This window comes from Argopecten irradians, chromosome 7 (assembly GCF_041381155.1).
Source record: "Argopecten irradians isolate NY chromosome 7, Ai_NY, whole genome shotgun sequence".
In the NCBI taxonomy this organism is placed as follows: Eukaryota; Metazoa; Mollusca; class Bivalvia; order Pectinida; family Pectinidae; genus Argopecten; species Argopecten irradians.
The window spans coordinates 33,813,587-33,830,022 of NC_091140.1; the positions used below are offsets into that span (position 1 = coordinate 33,813,587).

General features: G+C 35.6%; 2 protein-coding genes across 7 annotated transcripts in view; one reads left to right on the forward strand and one right to left on the reverse strand.

Annotated features, from left to right (window-relative positions):
- The window catches only part of LOC138328229 (calcium uptake protein 3, mitochondrial-like), a 138,845-nt gene that overhangs the window by 42,900 nt on the left and 79,509 nt on the right, over positions 1–16,436 (reverse strand). For all 4 annotated transcript variants that reach the window (XM_069274938.1, XM_069274937.1, XM_069274935.1 and 1 more), the window contains exon 4: positions 11,111–11,158. In XM_069274938.1, the coding sequence (XP_069131039.1) occupies positions 11,111–11,158 (48 nt within the window). The remainder of the gene's footprint in view (positions 1–11,110; positions 11,159–16,436) is intronic.
- LOC138328232 (fibroblast growth factor 10-like) overlaps positions 1–16,436 on the forward strand; it is a 117,136-nt gene that overhangs the window by 10,077 nt on the left and 90,623 nt on the right. The window contains exons 2-3 of one of the 3 annotated variants that reach the window (XM_069274942.1): positions 12,730–12,984; positions 13,746–14,236. The gene's annotated coding sequence lies outside the window, so the exon portion shown is untranslated. The other 2 variants (XM_069274943.1, XM_069274945.1) reach the window with 2 other exon arrangements.

Sequence of the window (16,436 nt, forward strand, 5' to 3'; positions counted from 1 at the left end):
CTGTGATTTCACTTTTGATGTTGAGTACGAGGAGACAATGCGTTTTGTGTTTCTGGACAACACTATCAAACATATGACAATGACATGGGGTGATCCTACACACGCGCCACTGGGAGATATAATCTGTCCAAAAATCATCTTCTCTGTAACATCTGTAAATTCTACAGCATCTCCATGCCATTGAATTATATCAATCTGCTTATAACTGTTTATTTTTTTTCTAAATAAGGAGTTATTTAGATCAACTTTACAACTGTGTAAGAAGACATGCCATGTAAATAATTTTGTAAAAGCCTACTCAAATTTCAACAAGAATGTAAAAATTATCTGTTTTTATTAATGTCTGATCATGCATTCATAATGAACTTCTGACATATGTACACAACTAGCTGTTTTAGAAAAATTACACTGCAAGAGACAATTCACATTGCTAAAAGTCGATTTGAAGGTACTGTGATTATGAAATTTAATTATATTGTGTAATAAATTCCATATTCAGCATTCAATAATCATTTCAAATATTCTTTACATAGTATTTCCTAAATCTTGCTCTTTAGTACTCCCCAACCCTGACATTAAATTCTAGAATTAGTCTTTATCCAGACACACTGAAACTATATGAGATAAGACAGACAGACCCTCCCATACCCCCTCCCCGACGGGTCTTACCAACTCAATTATAATCCCTATCCCTCCCTTACCATCTCAGACTCCCTAGCCATTAAGATATCCAATTATCACTAGCATTTCAAAGACCTCTAGGCCATTTAACTATCTTTAAGCTTCATTAAATTATCATAACTACGTTTTTCACTCCCTTCTTTCTCCTTCTTCTTTGTAGTACCACCTTCTCTCCATCTACCACTCAAATTTCACCGTCCTGACATACAATATAGACATGTTTGAACCACATCAACCCATTGAAGCTTCATTAAGACTGGTTATAACCTGGGATCTATATCCTGGAATCTCTCTACTATAAAGTACATGTAAACTTCATCACTTCAATTTGATTTTCAACACGCTCTGTCCCCCATATCACTATTATGTGTAGCATCGAGACCCCAATATAAACTCAAGTTGGTTGGGTTTTTTTATCTTCACACTTCTGGAAGATCTAACTCCCCCAGCCAAAGATTTTAAGACATTTGTACGTAACACTTGAAATATAATTTACACACTAGAGGAAATGTTGGGCGCACACCTGTTGGGTTTGATTGTGTTTCTAACATTAGTCTAGCTACTGGTACTCAGATGATATAATTCATACCACATTTACAGAATCATGCAGTTAAGTCAGAAAGGTTACTGGGTTAGTAAGGAGAGGTCGACAGAGGGACATCAGTTTTATAAGATAAAGGATAAAGGAATGGAGAGAGAGAGAGAGAGAGAGAGAGAAGAGCTAAGGGAGAACTATGAAAGACAAATAGAGAAGGGAATGTAGAGAAATGGAAAAATGAAAAGAGAAAGGAAGAGGAAGAGACAAAAAGAAGAAATGGAAAGCTAGGATAGAAATTTAAGATAAAGTGAAAGGACAAATGGGGAAAGATGGAGAGAAGGAGAGGAAAAAATTATAGAAAATTAAGAGAAAGGGGGGAGGGGAGATGGAAAGAAAGAATTAGAGAGGATGAAATAGAGAACTAGATACGGATAGGGAGAGATGAGTGATGAAAGCTAGGATATAGAAATATCAAGATAAAGAAAAATAAACAGAAAGGGAAAGATGAAAAGAAGGAAAATAAAAGTGCAAGAAAAAATGGGCAAATGGAACGAAGGATAGGTAGAAAAGCACAAGATGGATACATAGGAGAAAATTCAGATAGAGAAATAATTGACAGGAAAAATTTTGGAGGGTTAACAATCTGGTATAGACCATGACTAAGAACAGATCGTTGATTATGTGATTCATTATCTGTGTCAGCATAATGACACATTTTAAACTTAAAACATATGCTGAAATGTCTCAAAATTCAGGATAATTGCATGTCATACCAGATGGAAAAAATGAAAATTTAACCAAATGTTTCTTAATGTTGTGTAATGTAATGTAAATGTGTCTGGACACCATGAATGAAGACTTTGTCATAATCGTTTCAATATTTTAATTAAGCATTTTGGAATGTGAAAACTGAATTTCATCATACCCATTCCTGTAGAATTATAACACACCTTGGAAAGTTTAACATCAGTCCCTTCCCACAAACCCTTTATAACTTTGGATGAAATTTGTCACGAATATTGAATCAGACCTAAAAATAGCCACTTTGGCGAGAATTTCAGCCGTTACACCAGTCCGTCATTCCAAACTGACCTATATATATGATTACAGATGCTTTGTTTACTTTTCACTTCCTGACCAGGTAAAACAAATTCCAGTCAAGCATTTGATCTCCTCGTCATAAATTCACATGCAAAGTAAAAGCCATTGAAATAAACAACACCCTTCTAGTAAACATAAAATCTCACATGAGTTTTGATTTCATAGATAAGCTTAATTTCTCCAGATCGTCTTTCTCTTTTCTTCAGAAAACAGATTAACTCCCACAAGTTTTCCAGACAGACTTTTTCATATGTCATAATATAATATCATGTTAAAATCATTTACATTCTTTGAATAGCACGTTTTTCACTTACAGGACCTACCATGATGTTAACACATAATTTCTAACCATAAATTCAAAGTACAAAATGTAATCTGAATATTATAGAAGGAATGAGAATGCACATGGATGAATTAATTATCTCTACATAAATTCCAAACATGACTAAAATTCTTCTTTTGCGTACAGCCTATATATATATCTCTGGCTTTCCCATTGATAAAACTTTGACCAGAAAGATATCTCGTAAAATGTACTATAAAATGTCATTGGTGTGTAAAATATCAACAGGTTCATTGATAAGCTTTAAAATGAGACTCGATTAGGAGGAGGGGAAATGGGGACACATTTCACAAGTTCTATAAATAGATGCTTTGTTGGCATTAAAAGTGGATACATATTGCTCAATACTTCTACATAACTAAAGTTTACTTACAGACATCAATGAGTGTAGATAAACAGGTCAATAATAGGGAATTAGAGTAACTTAATAGCGGTAGTTTTTCTGTCAGAGCCAAATCACACTTAACACAATGGGTTACAGGGTTGTACATGTGTGTCAGGATGTTAGCAATGTTCAACAAAAGGTTAAATATAGACAAGATGTCATTCTGTTCAACCAGAACTCAAATGGTAATGAAATAGCAACAAAATCACAAAGGTAAAACAAAGGATTTCAGAGAAAATTAAAATTTTATCATCATTTAGAATCTCAAGATATCAACAATGATAATTATTGTTTTAATCAGATCATGCTAGCATGCATATTTCATAATGATTATGTTGTTCATGTCATTTAAGATATTTTTACAGCAATCTGACTTTGCATTCTTTAATATCAATCAGCTGGCAGGCCTTTAAGAGTTCTCGACCACTGAACCTGACCATTATGCCAAACTGCTGTTACCATGCAGCATCTAATCTTGTAGGTGACTACCTCTGTATATATAACAACCACCTGCTTGATCACTTTCTATGGGTTCAAAACCTGTGTATAAAGACCACCTGGCTATAAAGTCATTATTTTTTGTACCGTGTGGTCTTTATAGATAGGTTTAACTAAACTGATGACTGTTGCAAAATCCATTCTGTTTTATATAATGGATGCTGATCTAAACATTTTTGAGATGTAAAGTTTTTTGGCCATATGTCTATAAAAGGGCAAGGGTTTTGATGAACACAGAACGCCTTCTTTAAACTCAACTTAAGGTCAAAGCAGATCTCAAAGATAAAACAATTGCAACTTTACAAATTATTTAAAACATTTCCATCAAGTAGAAGTGAACTTTCAACCCAAAGTCAGGATTAACTTCTGTAATTTGGCTTGTTAACTCCAGGGAGCGTTTACTTGTGTAATATTAAAAATGTATAACACATTATCAACAGATAATGAGACAAAACTCAAGTGAAACCAGATGTTGAAGTCGGGTAAACTGGGTGCAAATATTATGTCATCATCAGGGTTACTTATCCAATTAGTCTGCAGTACATCAAACACTTTGTCCTCACCAGAATCTGATTCAGAAGCAAGCTTTATGGTGACCTTGATGGTCTCATATCAGCTCTTGATTCACTGGTCTCATTAACACTAAACCATGAAAATGTAATTTTGTTGTAAAAATCAAAGGTGTGTAGGTGGAGAAGATTGAAACTTAAGACTAGAAAGCTATCAAAAGGAATTACTGAGATTTTTCATTATAATCTTTCGGCCACCCAAGAGATTTTATACACATTTCAAGAGTTTAGATGACACTGAAATCTAAAACAATCTATTCCAATATTTATGTGAATATAATTAAAAACATGATCATTTTAAGCATTATGATATCTTGCTCTCTATAGGTACATATTTTTTTATAAATTGCCAATATTCCAAAAGTAAGATAATAAATATCAACTCCAACTAATGTTTGTTTGTTAGATTTGTTTTAACAAATCCTATTAACAGCCAGAGTATTTAAGGAAGTAACAGGTTTTGGAAATGGAGGAAATTAAGACAGAGCATCCAGAAAAAAAATCACTGTCCTGCAGTCAGTGCCAGGCAACTGCCCCACATGGATTCAAACTCTAATTAATTGTGGTAACAAATTGGAACATCTTTGTGTCAACACCCCTAAAGATGTGGTGCAAATTGCTTTAGAAATCAATGAAAAGATTTTATCTGTAAAAGTTAGATATTGAAATCGCTAAAATCTTGAAATCTGGAAAAGTGGAGTTCATCCATCTTTAATAAGACACAAAGGGAGATAATCCACTGTCGTGTCCCAATGAGGAACTGTCAACACCTGGCTGAAAAAATACATGTTTTGAGCTAATAACTTCATATATTTTATACAATGTGATCATGTTTCTTATGGTCCAAATTGTTAAAAATTGTAAAATTGTGTGAAAAACATATTTTACTTGTGAAAATAACAATTATCTTATGCTATTTATTACCTATCTTAATATATTTGCCATTTTCAAAACTGTAAAAGTCAGATACTCATAAAGTGCTGGCACAGATTTTGTCTTATTTAAAGTTTCATGACAAAAATTTACAAAACACTTGAAACTTAATATCAAAATTCCAAAAACATTACCTATAATAAAATTGACATTTCTCATTAGATACAACATCAAGTAGTTTTAAGTTGCACTTGAAAAATCTATCAATATCCAATCACTTGGAAGTTGTTTTTTTCTGATTTGAATTAAATCTGACACAAAAATAACACTTGAATTGACTAAATACATCTTGGATCAGCTGATGATTCAAATTCTACAATTGCATGAGCACTTACACTCCACATCGGCGTCAAGAAAATTAAACTCTTATGGGTCATGTACAAAACATTCCAGGTAATGGGAGTAGGTTGGTGGATTTATTCAGGGTACTTTAGTTTTTCTAACCAACCAAATGACATTCCAAGTAGTGGGTGTAGCATGGTGGATTTATTCAGGGTTTTGGATTTATTCAGGGTACTTCAGTGTTTTTTAAACAACCAAATGACATTCCAAGTAGTGGGTGTAGCATGGTGGATTTATTCAGGGTTTTGGGTTTATTCAGGGTACTTTAGTTTTTCTTAACAACCAAATGACATTCCAAGTAGTGGGTGTAGCATGGTGGATTTATTCAGGGTTTTGGATTTATTCAGGGTACATCAGTGTTTTTTAAACAACCAAATGATATTCCAAGTAGTGGGTGTAGCATGGTGGATTTATTCAGGGTTTTGATTTATTCAGGGTACTTCAGTTTTTCTAAACAACCAAATGACATTCCAAGTAGTGGGTGTAGCATGGTGGATTTATTCAGGGTTTTGGATTTATTCAGGGTACTTCAGTGTTTTTTAAACAACCAAATGACATTCCAAGTAGTGGGTGTAGCATGGTGGATTTATTCAGGGTTTTGGATTTATTCAGGGTACTTTAGTTTTTCTTAACAACCAAATGACATTCCAAGTAGTGGGTGTAGCATGGTGGATTTATTCAGGGTTTTGGATTTATTCAGGGTACTTCAGTGTTTTTTAAACAACCAAATGATATTCCAAGTAGTGGGTGTAGCATGGTGGATTTATTAAGGGTTTTGGATTTATTCAGGGTACTTAAGTTTTTCTAAACAACCAAATGACATTCCAAGTAGTGGGTGTAGCATGGTGGATTTATTCAGGGTTTTGGATTTATTCATGGTACTTCAGTGTTTTTTAAACAACCAAATGACATTCCAAGTAGTGGGTGTAGCATGGTGGATTTATTCAGGGTTTTGGATTTAAACCAAATGACATTCCAAGTAGTGGGTGTAGCATGGTGGATTTATTCAGGGTTTTGGATTTATTCAGGGTACTTCAGTGTTTTTTAAACAACCAAATGACATTCCAAGTAGTGGGTGTAGCATGGTGGATTTATTCAGGGTTTTGGGTTTATTCAGGGTACTTAAGTTTTTCTTAACAACCAAATGACATTCCAAGTAGTGGGTGTAGCATGGTGGATTTATTCAGGGTTTTGGATTTATTCAGGGTACTTTAGTTTTTCTAAACAACCAAATGACAATCAAAGTAGTGGGTGTAGCTTGGTGGATTTATTCAGGGTACTTTAGTTTTTCTAAACAACCAAATGACATTTCAAGTAGTGGGTGTAGCTTGGTGGATTTATTCAGGGTACTTAATTAGCTTTCCTAAACAACCAAAGAATATACAAAACATTCCAAATACTTGGTGTAGGTTGTTGATTTTATTCAGGTTTTTTTTTAGCTTTCTGAAACAACCAAAAGATTTGGAATATTCTTCATCTGACAATTTCTGTTGAAGAGGATCTGATAGTTAGTTAGTTACTAGTTTAGTGAATAAATCTTTTACTCCGCATCAGAGAAAAGTCTTGCTTTGAGCAAAACCAAGTTAATAACTGGCAATTTGCTTTCATTTTGAATGTCATAATATGGTTGCAGGATAAACATAATACACGGTTAGTATCTTACAATACAAGTATGATTTTGGTACTCAGCAAAGCCTCGTCATCTCAGCTTTTCTAAGTCTCGCACCAAGATACTAACCATAATCTATATTTCTATAAACAGGCGAATCCTCTTATACCTGGAAAACCATAGAGAATCCAGCAACTGAACAGTAGAAGAAACTTATCATGACAATTAATGACAAGAAAAAACACCTTTATCTTCCGACATGGTAAAATCAAGATTAAACTTTAACGGAGACTTTTTATCCCTAAAATTTCATAACAGACTGGTCTAGTCTATGAATTAGAAGAGCCTTAATGTGTCTGAAGGGGTGAATGAATTTGACACCCAGAATGAGACTACATACAGGTGTGTCTGTAATTCTTGGAAAACGGATCCCATCCTGATTTATATACCTACACTGTAAACCAGTACTATATCTTTGTGTGTAAGACCTGTTTACGACATATCATTCTTGTCACACTTCGATATTGACTTACAGCTTTAATTGTTGACACCGTCCAATATGACTTACATACTTGTAGCCTACATGTAATAAATAGTTTGATTTATATACCTGTGGAAAACAGGTGAAACATCAAACAAGTTTTAAATTTTAAAACTTAAGGTAGCAAATTATATATATTACTAGGATGTGAAATAAAATCAACTCAAACCCTTGCAGTTCTAATTTGAAATAGACATGGTCACCATATGTCATAAATGAGTTTTTAAGGAGGAAAATATGAGAAGGTGCTTAAATATTTTACATCAATATATCAAGTACAGCTTATATGGCACAACTTCCAAGTCCAACAACTCAATTTGTTTTGCAGCACTCCAACATCAACAAGTATACCAGACCACCAATAACGAATGCTTTATTTCTTACGATACCAAAACTTAAAATTTAATCATTTCTGACACCAGATCATTTTTTGTGCTAATTTGAAGTTTCATATACAAATTTCACTCTTTATGAAACTGTTTCATGTATGTACTTTATAAAGAACTCCTGCTGTTTCACATTGATCCATAAATGACTTTCAACCATCACAGGAGTACAACAGCTGGCTTTTCCATACCAACAAAGCAGAAAGTTGGCCAATCTTTTAAATATGTAGAAATGAATAGTGTCAGATTATATAGAAATAATTCTATTAATTTTGGAAATCTTGGAGCAAAGAATTCAAACTTCAGGAAAAGTTTTGTAACATGTTTTATGATATTAACACTATTTTTTATGCAATATATTAATTTAAATGCTTCAATATCAGCATTCAAATTATGTTGTTTCCAAATGAGTTCTATAAATTCCTTTTCAACTGGAATATGTATTGGTAAACCAAATCAGATGTAGCAGTAATTACAGATTTTTTGAAAAATGATTGATTTCTGTGAAACAGACAGTTTATTTTGATAATTATAAAAAAGAAAATTATTTTGTTTAAAAACAAATCCAAATGTACTCAAAATCATTCATTTATAAAACTCATGGAAGTTTTGAGTTTTGTTCAGTAAGAGACCAGATGAGTGTTTTTATGAATGAAATATTGAAATGCACACACCAGCTGGTATTGAAGAGAAATCTTTAAACTATAGTACAACTACTGGAACTAATTCTGATAATCAGCTCTAAGGACATACTACTTTACAGCACTGATATGTGGTACTTATAAACATACTGACTCTATTGGAGACTATTAACAGGTGACAAATGATCATACAAAGCTGAATGTTAATTTCTTATGTTGAAAACACATTCTTCACAAAATCATTCTATCTGGTTTTATGGTGGCTGATCAGCGTGACAGGTTAAAATAGGGGAGGGAGAGAGGGGGCCACCCCAGACAGCCCTAATAAGCATTACAAGTGTTGATGACCGATTCATTGACTCTCGCCCTCTGTGGCCCGGGAAGGACACCACCAGTAATTGTCATGTATATGCTGGTCACGAGCAGGTGCTACACCATCTGTTAGTGGAGGGAGTTTTTCCTCCGCGACACACGACAGGGTCAGAGGCGGTGCTTCCGAGCTCCATCGAGCGCCAACATATGGCCGCCACATTCCACTCACCTAGACTCACCTAATGAGTGCATTCCATTCCAAAAGGTGAATGGAGACATTTGAAGTGGGAAATAGGGACATTTGTACCTGCAAATTGGTCTAGACATTATCGACACATATCACCTATGAATTTTCTCAATCCTTGCTGTGACTTTTCATACTATCTAAAATATATTCTCCAAAAAATTATGAAAAACTATTAAATCTTTATAAGGAATAACAAAAATCTCCCATTTCACCACCTCCATGCCCCTGACTCTCACCTCATCACCCCCACACTCCCACCTCATAACCCCTACACGCCCACCTCACTACCCACACACCCACCTCATCACCTCACTCTCCAACCTCACCACCCCTACACCACAGACTCTCATCTCACCCTCTCCACACCCATACTCCCAACTCAACACCTCCACACCCCACACTCCCAACTCACCATATCCATTCCCCATACTCCCACCTCACCACCCCCACACCACAGACTCTCACCTCACCCTCTTCACACCCATACTCCCAACTCAACACCTCCACACCCCACACTCCCAACTCACCATATCCATTCCCCATACTCCCACCTCACCACCCCCACACCACAGACTCTCACCTCACCCTCTCCACACCCATACTCCCAACTCAACCCCTCCACACCCCATACTCCCAACTCTCCATATCCATTCCCCATACTCCCACCTCACCACCCCAACACCACAGACTCTCATCTCACTCTCTCTACACCCATACTCCCAACTCAACACCTCCACACCCCACACTCCCAACTCACCATATCCATTCCCCATACTCCCACCTCACCACCCCAACACCACAGACTCTCACCTCACCCATACTCCCAACTCAACACCTCCACACCCCACACTCCCAACTCACCATATCCATTCCCCATACTCCCACCTCACCACCCCCACACCACAGACTCTCACCACAACACACCCAAGAGTTCTCACAACCAGTTTTTTTGTAAAATCAAAATACTTTCTAACAATTCATTATCTGAAGCTTTTTCTGATATCAGAAACTGGATGTCCAGTATAATATTCTGACCACTGGTCACACACAGTAGCAGCAGGCTGATCTAGCAGAGGCGTCAGACGTGGGTGGACGACTCTTGAACGCAATTTCTGCACACAGGAACAGATGGGAGCTCGGGTCAATTTAAACAAATCATAAAAATCGGTGAAATTTTTGCGGGGTGAATGGAATCTTGAGGACAAAACTCGGACTCTCCTGAACAGGTTGTGGTCCGAAGAGCAGATGAGTAACCATTGACGTTTGTATGGAATGGTCAATCGGCCAGAGTAATCCGATACACAGGCTTTCAGCCCAAACCCCTCACCATTAATCTTACATCTATTCTTTGTAGCTGATTTAATGACAAATAAATACAAGTATTTAAACCTGGCCATCGAAGTTATTAATGCACTCTGGCCATGTTAGCGGCCAATTTATCACACGTATGGATGACATTGTTCCGGACAATGACTGCATTAAAAATATTTTGTCATTCATTAGTTTTGGAAATAAGTAAGGCGGGAAATTTTGTGAATGAAAATATGGAAGGCGGGAAAGACTGTGAATGAATTATTTTCACAAACCTAGTAAGTTAAAATCATAAAATGTGCTTCAAATATTTTTATCAAAATGATTCATATCAAAAAGATAAAATATGATGTAATCAACTATCAATTCTGAACATGAAATGGATATGTGATGAATACTACAAACAGCTTTTGAATATCTTAAATTATTCATAATGATCGAGTTCCAAACAAATTAGCTTTATGTTAAAATCTCAAACTTGCTGCAATGAGTCTGAGTGAATGTAAAATGTTAGAAGACTTGCATAGACTCTCTTACTGACCACTGCAACATCCATATCAATACACTTAATTACACATAAGGATATTGATCATGGTTCCTGAAGAAAAAGATTGTTGTTGAAAATTTTCATATAAAATAGAGCACTTGATCTTTAAAAAGAAATGTTACTTACTTGTAAGGACACACAGCAGGAACAAGTACTCTGTGTATGAGATGAGCCCTGTAATGACAAAACAACAACATTAATCAATACAAATATTGTTTATAAACTTATTATAGACCTGTTGGGCAAAGAAGGCCAACTTATAGTTAGATAATTGTTCTGTAACAAAGGGACACAACTCTGATAAAGGTGGAGGTATTTTGTTTCAATAAAGATAATGAACATCTACTCTGTATAAGTATCATTATCACCATGTTTCATTGAAATTACTTCAATTGTTTGTTTGCTTGTTTGTTTGATTAATTAACGTACTATTAACAGCTATGGTCATGTAAGGACGGCCTCCCATGTATGCGGTGTGTAGTGTATGTTGTGCGAGGTGCGTGTTTGGGAGACTGCGGTACAATCATGTAGTGTCTTCTTGTATAGTGGAACTATTGCCCTTTTTATAGTGCTATATCACTGAAGTATGCCGCTGAAGACACCAAGCAACACATCCCACCAGGTCACATTATACTGACAACGGGCGAACCAGTCGTCCCACTCCCTGTATGCTGAGCGCTGAGTAGGAACAGAGACTACTACTTTTATAGACTTTTGTGTGTATCAGCCAGGGGACAGAACCCAGAGCCTTCCTCACAGGGGCAAACGCTCAACTCAAAGCCAAATGTGAGGCGGTGCCAAGGGAGGCATTAGGAAAGATAAAGTCGTTAGGAAGAGAAGAAAAGATAAGATACTAAATTTTGTCACCTTTTAGAATCATGCAATAGGGGCAGCAGGTACAATTCAATACGCCCTACCTGCAGGTCAGTTGTTTAGGAGAAGTAGTCAAGTCAGTTGTTGCATCTACAGATTTCACCAGGCACGTACACCCTTAGTCATATACATAATTATATGTACATGAATACTGATCATGAGATTCTAAGTGAAAGAGATCGGTTAATTGGCATGAAATCTGGTCTAATATATTCTAACTCTGCCTGTTATTAAAGCTTTTGAGGGTTATGATAAATAGGATTCTATCTTGCATTGGTCTGTTTTACCTATGAGATTAGCCAATCAGCATGAAGCTTGCATATTTGTTATAAGTGGTCTTAGCCTATACTAAAGTCTGAGGTTGTAATAAATAGAATCTTACAATGGTCTAGCTTTTAATTAAGACTCATGTTTGATAATCTGTTCCCAGCACAAATAGAAATGAAATAAATTTATAAGATACCGTAATTTCCACATTAATATCAAGGAAAAGATTCAAGAGTATTTTTCTTCATAAACTCATTATGGTTTAAATCTAAATTTATGTTGTTAATAAAATTTTACCTGTTTTATTGTTTGGGGGCTGTGATGACAGATTTGTATCTGTTGCTATTTTTCTATTCCCATTCATGCAATGAACTAAAAACAATATTAATTATTTCTTCTTTATTATCTTTCATGCTAATATTTTATTTATATATTTCAGTTTATTTGTTTTCTGTGATAATATCTTTTAGTTTTCCACTTGTTTTTGCTAGCCTTTAATTCATGCAAAGCCTGTTCATCCAGAAAGACAAATTTTCCACATAAAAGCGACAGTTCCATGCTGTTTTTTTCACCTGAAAGTTTTTTTACCATTTGTATGATTACAGGGGCCACAAGAATCCTACATGCATCGCAGATGACCATTTAATGACCAGCTGACAGTGGTCATTTTTCACTCACTCTCAATCAAAAGCCAAACTCTTCTACTAATTATTATACACCAAACGCTCATAGCGTGTGCCTGAGTTCAGAGGTCAGGAACCTGGCTGGTCGCTGAAATGATATGTACCTCTTCAATGTACATCCATTAGAGATGTGGATGGTCTTGTTTGATGTTTCTTGCTGGACCAACGATTTGACAGGTAGAACTATTGAGTATGAACAAGTCAAGTGGACAAGTCATACATCAAATAGAAGAGAAATATCATCAGTGTTCTTGAATGACCGATGGTCAACAGGGGATGTAATTTCTTCATCCATTGTTGGTCAAGTCAGGACTGATGACCAAATTAAACAGCGTTAATCCAGTCATGCTTTTGTCTCCTGTATGAAAAGCAAAGAAAAGCAGACGACACCGCCTGATTGGCTCAAATCACAAGGTGATCGTATCAGGTGACAGCTCCAAGATGGTCACCTCCCGCTTCACACATATTTCAAACTGAACATCAGATTTTTATTCAATAAAGCAATTAACTTTTCTAACTCCCCAATGTCGGCTTACTTTGTATATAACAAGTCTTGAAAACCAAAGCCAGGAATGATAATACGAAAAGGAATTAAATTTCGTTTAAATTCACATTCAGTAGCTTGAAGAATTAGCTGTTACTTTTTCATTGGCCTTTGATACTGATGACGATTGAAATTAGCTCAAAGGGTGACCACCAGGGGGCATTATTCCATCCTCATCATCCGCTACTTGGGTGGAAAATTTCATCATTTATCACCACGTCTGTCCATAAAAGGATTAATTATAAAGGTGTAGATCATATCTGAATGGTTGATATAATAAGAGTCATTGAGGTTTAAAACATTTTAACATTTGTTTTAATTGTGAAATAAATATATTAGGCAGTTTATTCTTTCTCCTTGAATTGTTTTATGTTTGTGCATGTTGTCTTTTCAGTTAGAACATGAGAGATGCGTGTGGCTTAAGGTGTTCTATAAAAGCTGAGATGACTCTACATCGTCTTTAGTCTACAATGCCGCTATGATTTGTTGCCCGCGGTACATTATTAGCCCTAAACTGCGGGGAGCACCTTTTGTGCAAAGTCATTCAAGCATGACAGAAACTCCTCTCGCTTTTGGTGAGGACAATTTGAAACCTACCACAGGCGAGACCGGGACATGGACACACTTCAATGGTCAACGGTCACGCCTCAATGAATTGTGCGTACCATTTTCATTCTGCTTCACAAAAGACCGAGTACCTGTTACAATTTAGTTCTCACTTCAGGTCTATTGAAATGAACAAAATGGATTACAATTAATTCTCATCTATGGGATTCAAAAACATTCAAAAAGTGTTGAATTGCTATGAAGAGGGAACAATTTGTATCAACATGCTATGGAAATAGGTGCCAACCGCAGCAAGATGAAGAAACCTCAATGTTATTGGTAAGTGGTACTGTGATGAAGAAACCTCAATGTTATTGGTAAGTGGCAGAACTTTACATTATTCCTTTAAGAAATGGCGATACCTTATCTATTTTTTTCATTTGATTTTTTGCATGGCCGTTTTATATAAACTATATACCATATGAACTTCAAGAAATTTCTTTACTAAGAATAAATTCTTCAGCAAAAATATACCTTGCAGATGAGCCATATATTATCTCAAGAATGACAAAAAACACCTGCACTTATGATCAAAAGCTGCACAATATTCCCAAATATTTGTAATGAACAAATATTTCAAAAAGTCTGCTTTCAGCACAACGCTTCTTTATAATTTTCTTTCTGTTATATAATGGTATATAAAGCCAAGAGTCAACACCAGCGAAAAATAATCGCCTTATCTCAAAACATCCTGAAAACTTTCCTGCAAATCACTTCCAGTTTTTATTAAGTCTCAAAATTGGCAGGAATTCTGATTGTCTCCATGACAAGTATATACCTATGTGTATGGATGCTTTGCTGGAGATACATATTTTGGTTTAACTACTTAGTATAATGTATCATTTTAAAGTAACAAAAGCTTTATACCTAACCACACTAATGTCAAGTGGAAATTTAGGTAACTGGTTATAGAACGAAATACATCATGTTGGAAAGCTAAAACTAAAACGACAAGATACAAGGCACATACTAAATCTGTGATGAATATGGAGTTTAATTGCAAAACATTAATGCAAAAGCAATTTTGATGACAGCAGGAAGCATTAAAACTGGCACATTTGGGACAACTGAGGATTTTAGGAAATTCAGATAGAGGGGTCTATAAATCTAAATTTGGGGCTATATCAATAAGAAGGGTATCTAGGCATTAGGGTTTTGATATAAAGCAACTTTAAGAATGACTAGAATTCTAAAATGTGCAGGTCTGGGTATATATGTGTTTATATGTAAAGATATGGAGTTAAATATTGGAGAAATGTTTAACAGTGATTGGAATTGATTTCTTTAAAGCATTTGTCTGTTGTGTGATAAATCAGTCTGGGTTTGTCTACATGACTTTACTGATTGTATGAAGGCAATGCAATAATGACTGTTGGAAACGACAACATGTTTGGGTATGTATTTCTGTAAAACTGTCAAAGGCAAAAATATTGGCTATCTTTGTTGATCATCAAATGCATATTTTTATGTCTTTCTAACACAATGATGGTTGGTTTTACTGACCCGGATTGTTTGTAGTTTATAACCCTTTATTAGTTGGTTTCCTAGGTTCCATGACATCTTTTTTAACCTTATATCGGTTAATAGATTTGGTCAGTGGAAAATCTCTATTTCAAACGTCTATATTAAGATATACTATTGTAAGCTTTATATTTGCAGTAAGGTAGAATAACCTAATATTGCTATTTTTTGTTAAATTGATTTGGATTGATACTTAGTCCTAAATGACTCTCATATAAAACTCTAAAACACCTCATGAATCCATGATTCTAAAGAATGTTTCCTTGTGCCCTTTTCTGCCTCTTGGCTGTTTGCCCTAGTTTTAAGTTTTCCTAACGTGTTCTGTCCCGGGCCAGTCAGGGGGACCGCAGTACACCGTGGTATCAAAAGGGACTCTGGTAAGACGATAAGCCCAAATTAGGAGAATGGAGGATCGCAAATTAAGCAAACAGGTGATTATATGGAAGCTTACTTCAGAACATGTAAGGGCCTCCCAAAAATTACCTGTCGGTACGAAAAACACCAAACGCAGAAAAGCCAATGTGAGCGACTGTAGTGTGATCCGAGACCCCTTTTGATTACAAACCCATTAGGGCTGCAATGGGATAGGAAAATCTATACTAGTGAGCATGTATTCATTGTAATACGGTTTCCACAACAATAGACGGCACCGTCCTGCTGTGCAGAGCGCGTGCTGCTATTCACCTTTTAAAGAGTCCTGATACAATAGAGATCACATGACTTGCATAGTTGTGCTCCAAAGATGATGTCCTCTCACATCTGTCTCCGGCAGCTTAAAATTGGAGGGAAAACACCTCTCTAAATCACAGCAACTAATTTATATATCTCTTAATGCCTGCATTATGGCCAACAGTTATCCTCAGTTGTCCTGCTTCATATAAATACAAAAAATACAGATTTTCAATGTTTTCATTTTCAGACTAAATATTTATAAATCATGGGGTTTTTTCTAGTTATC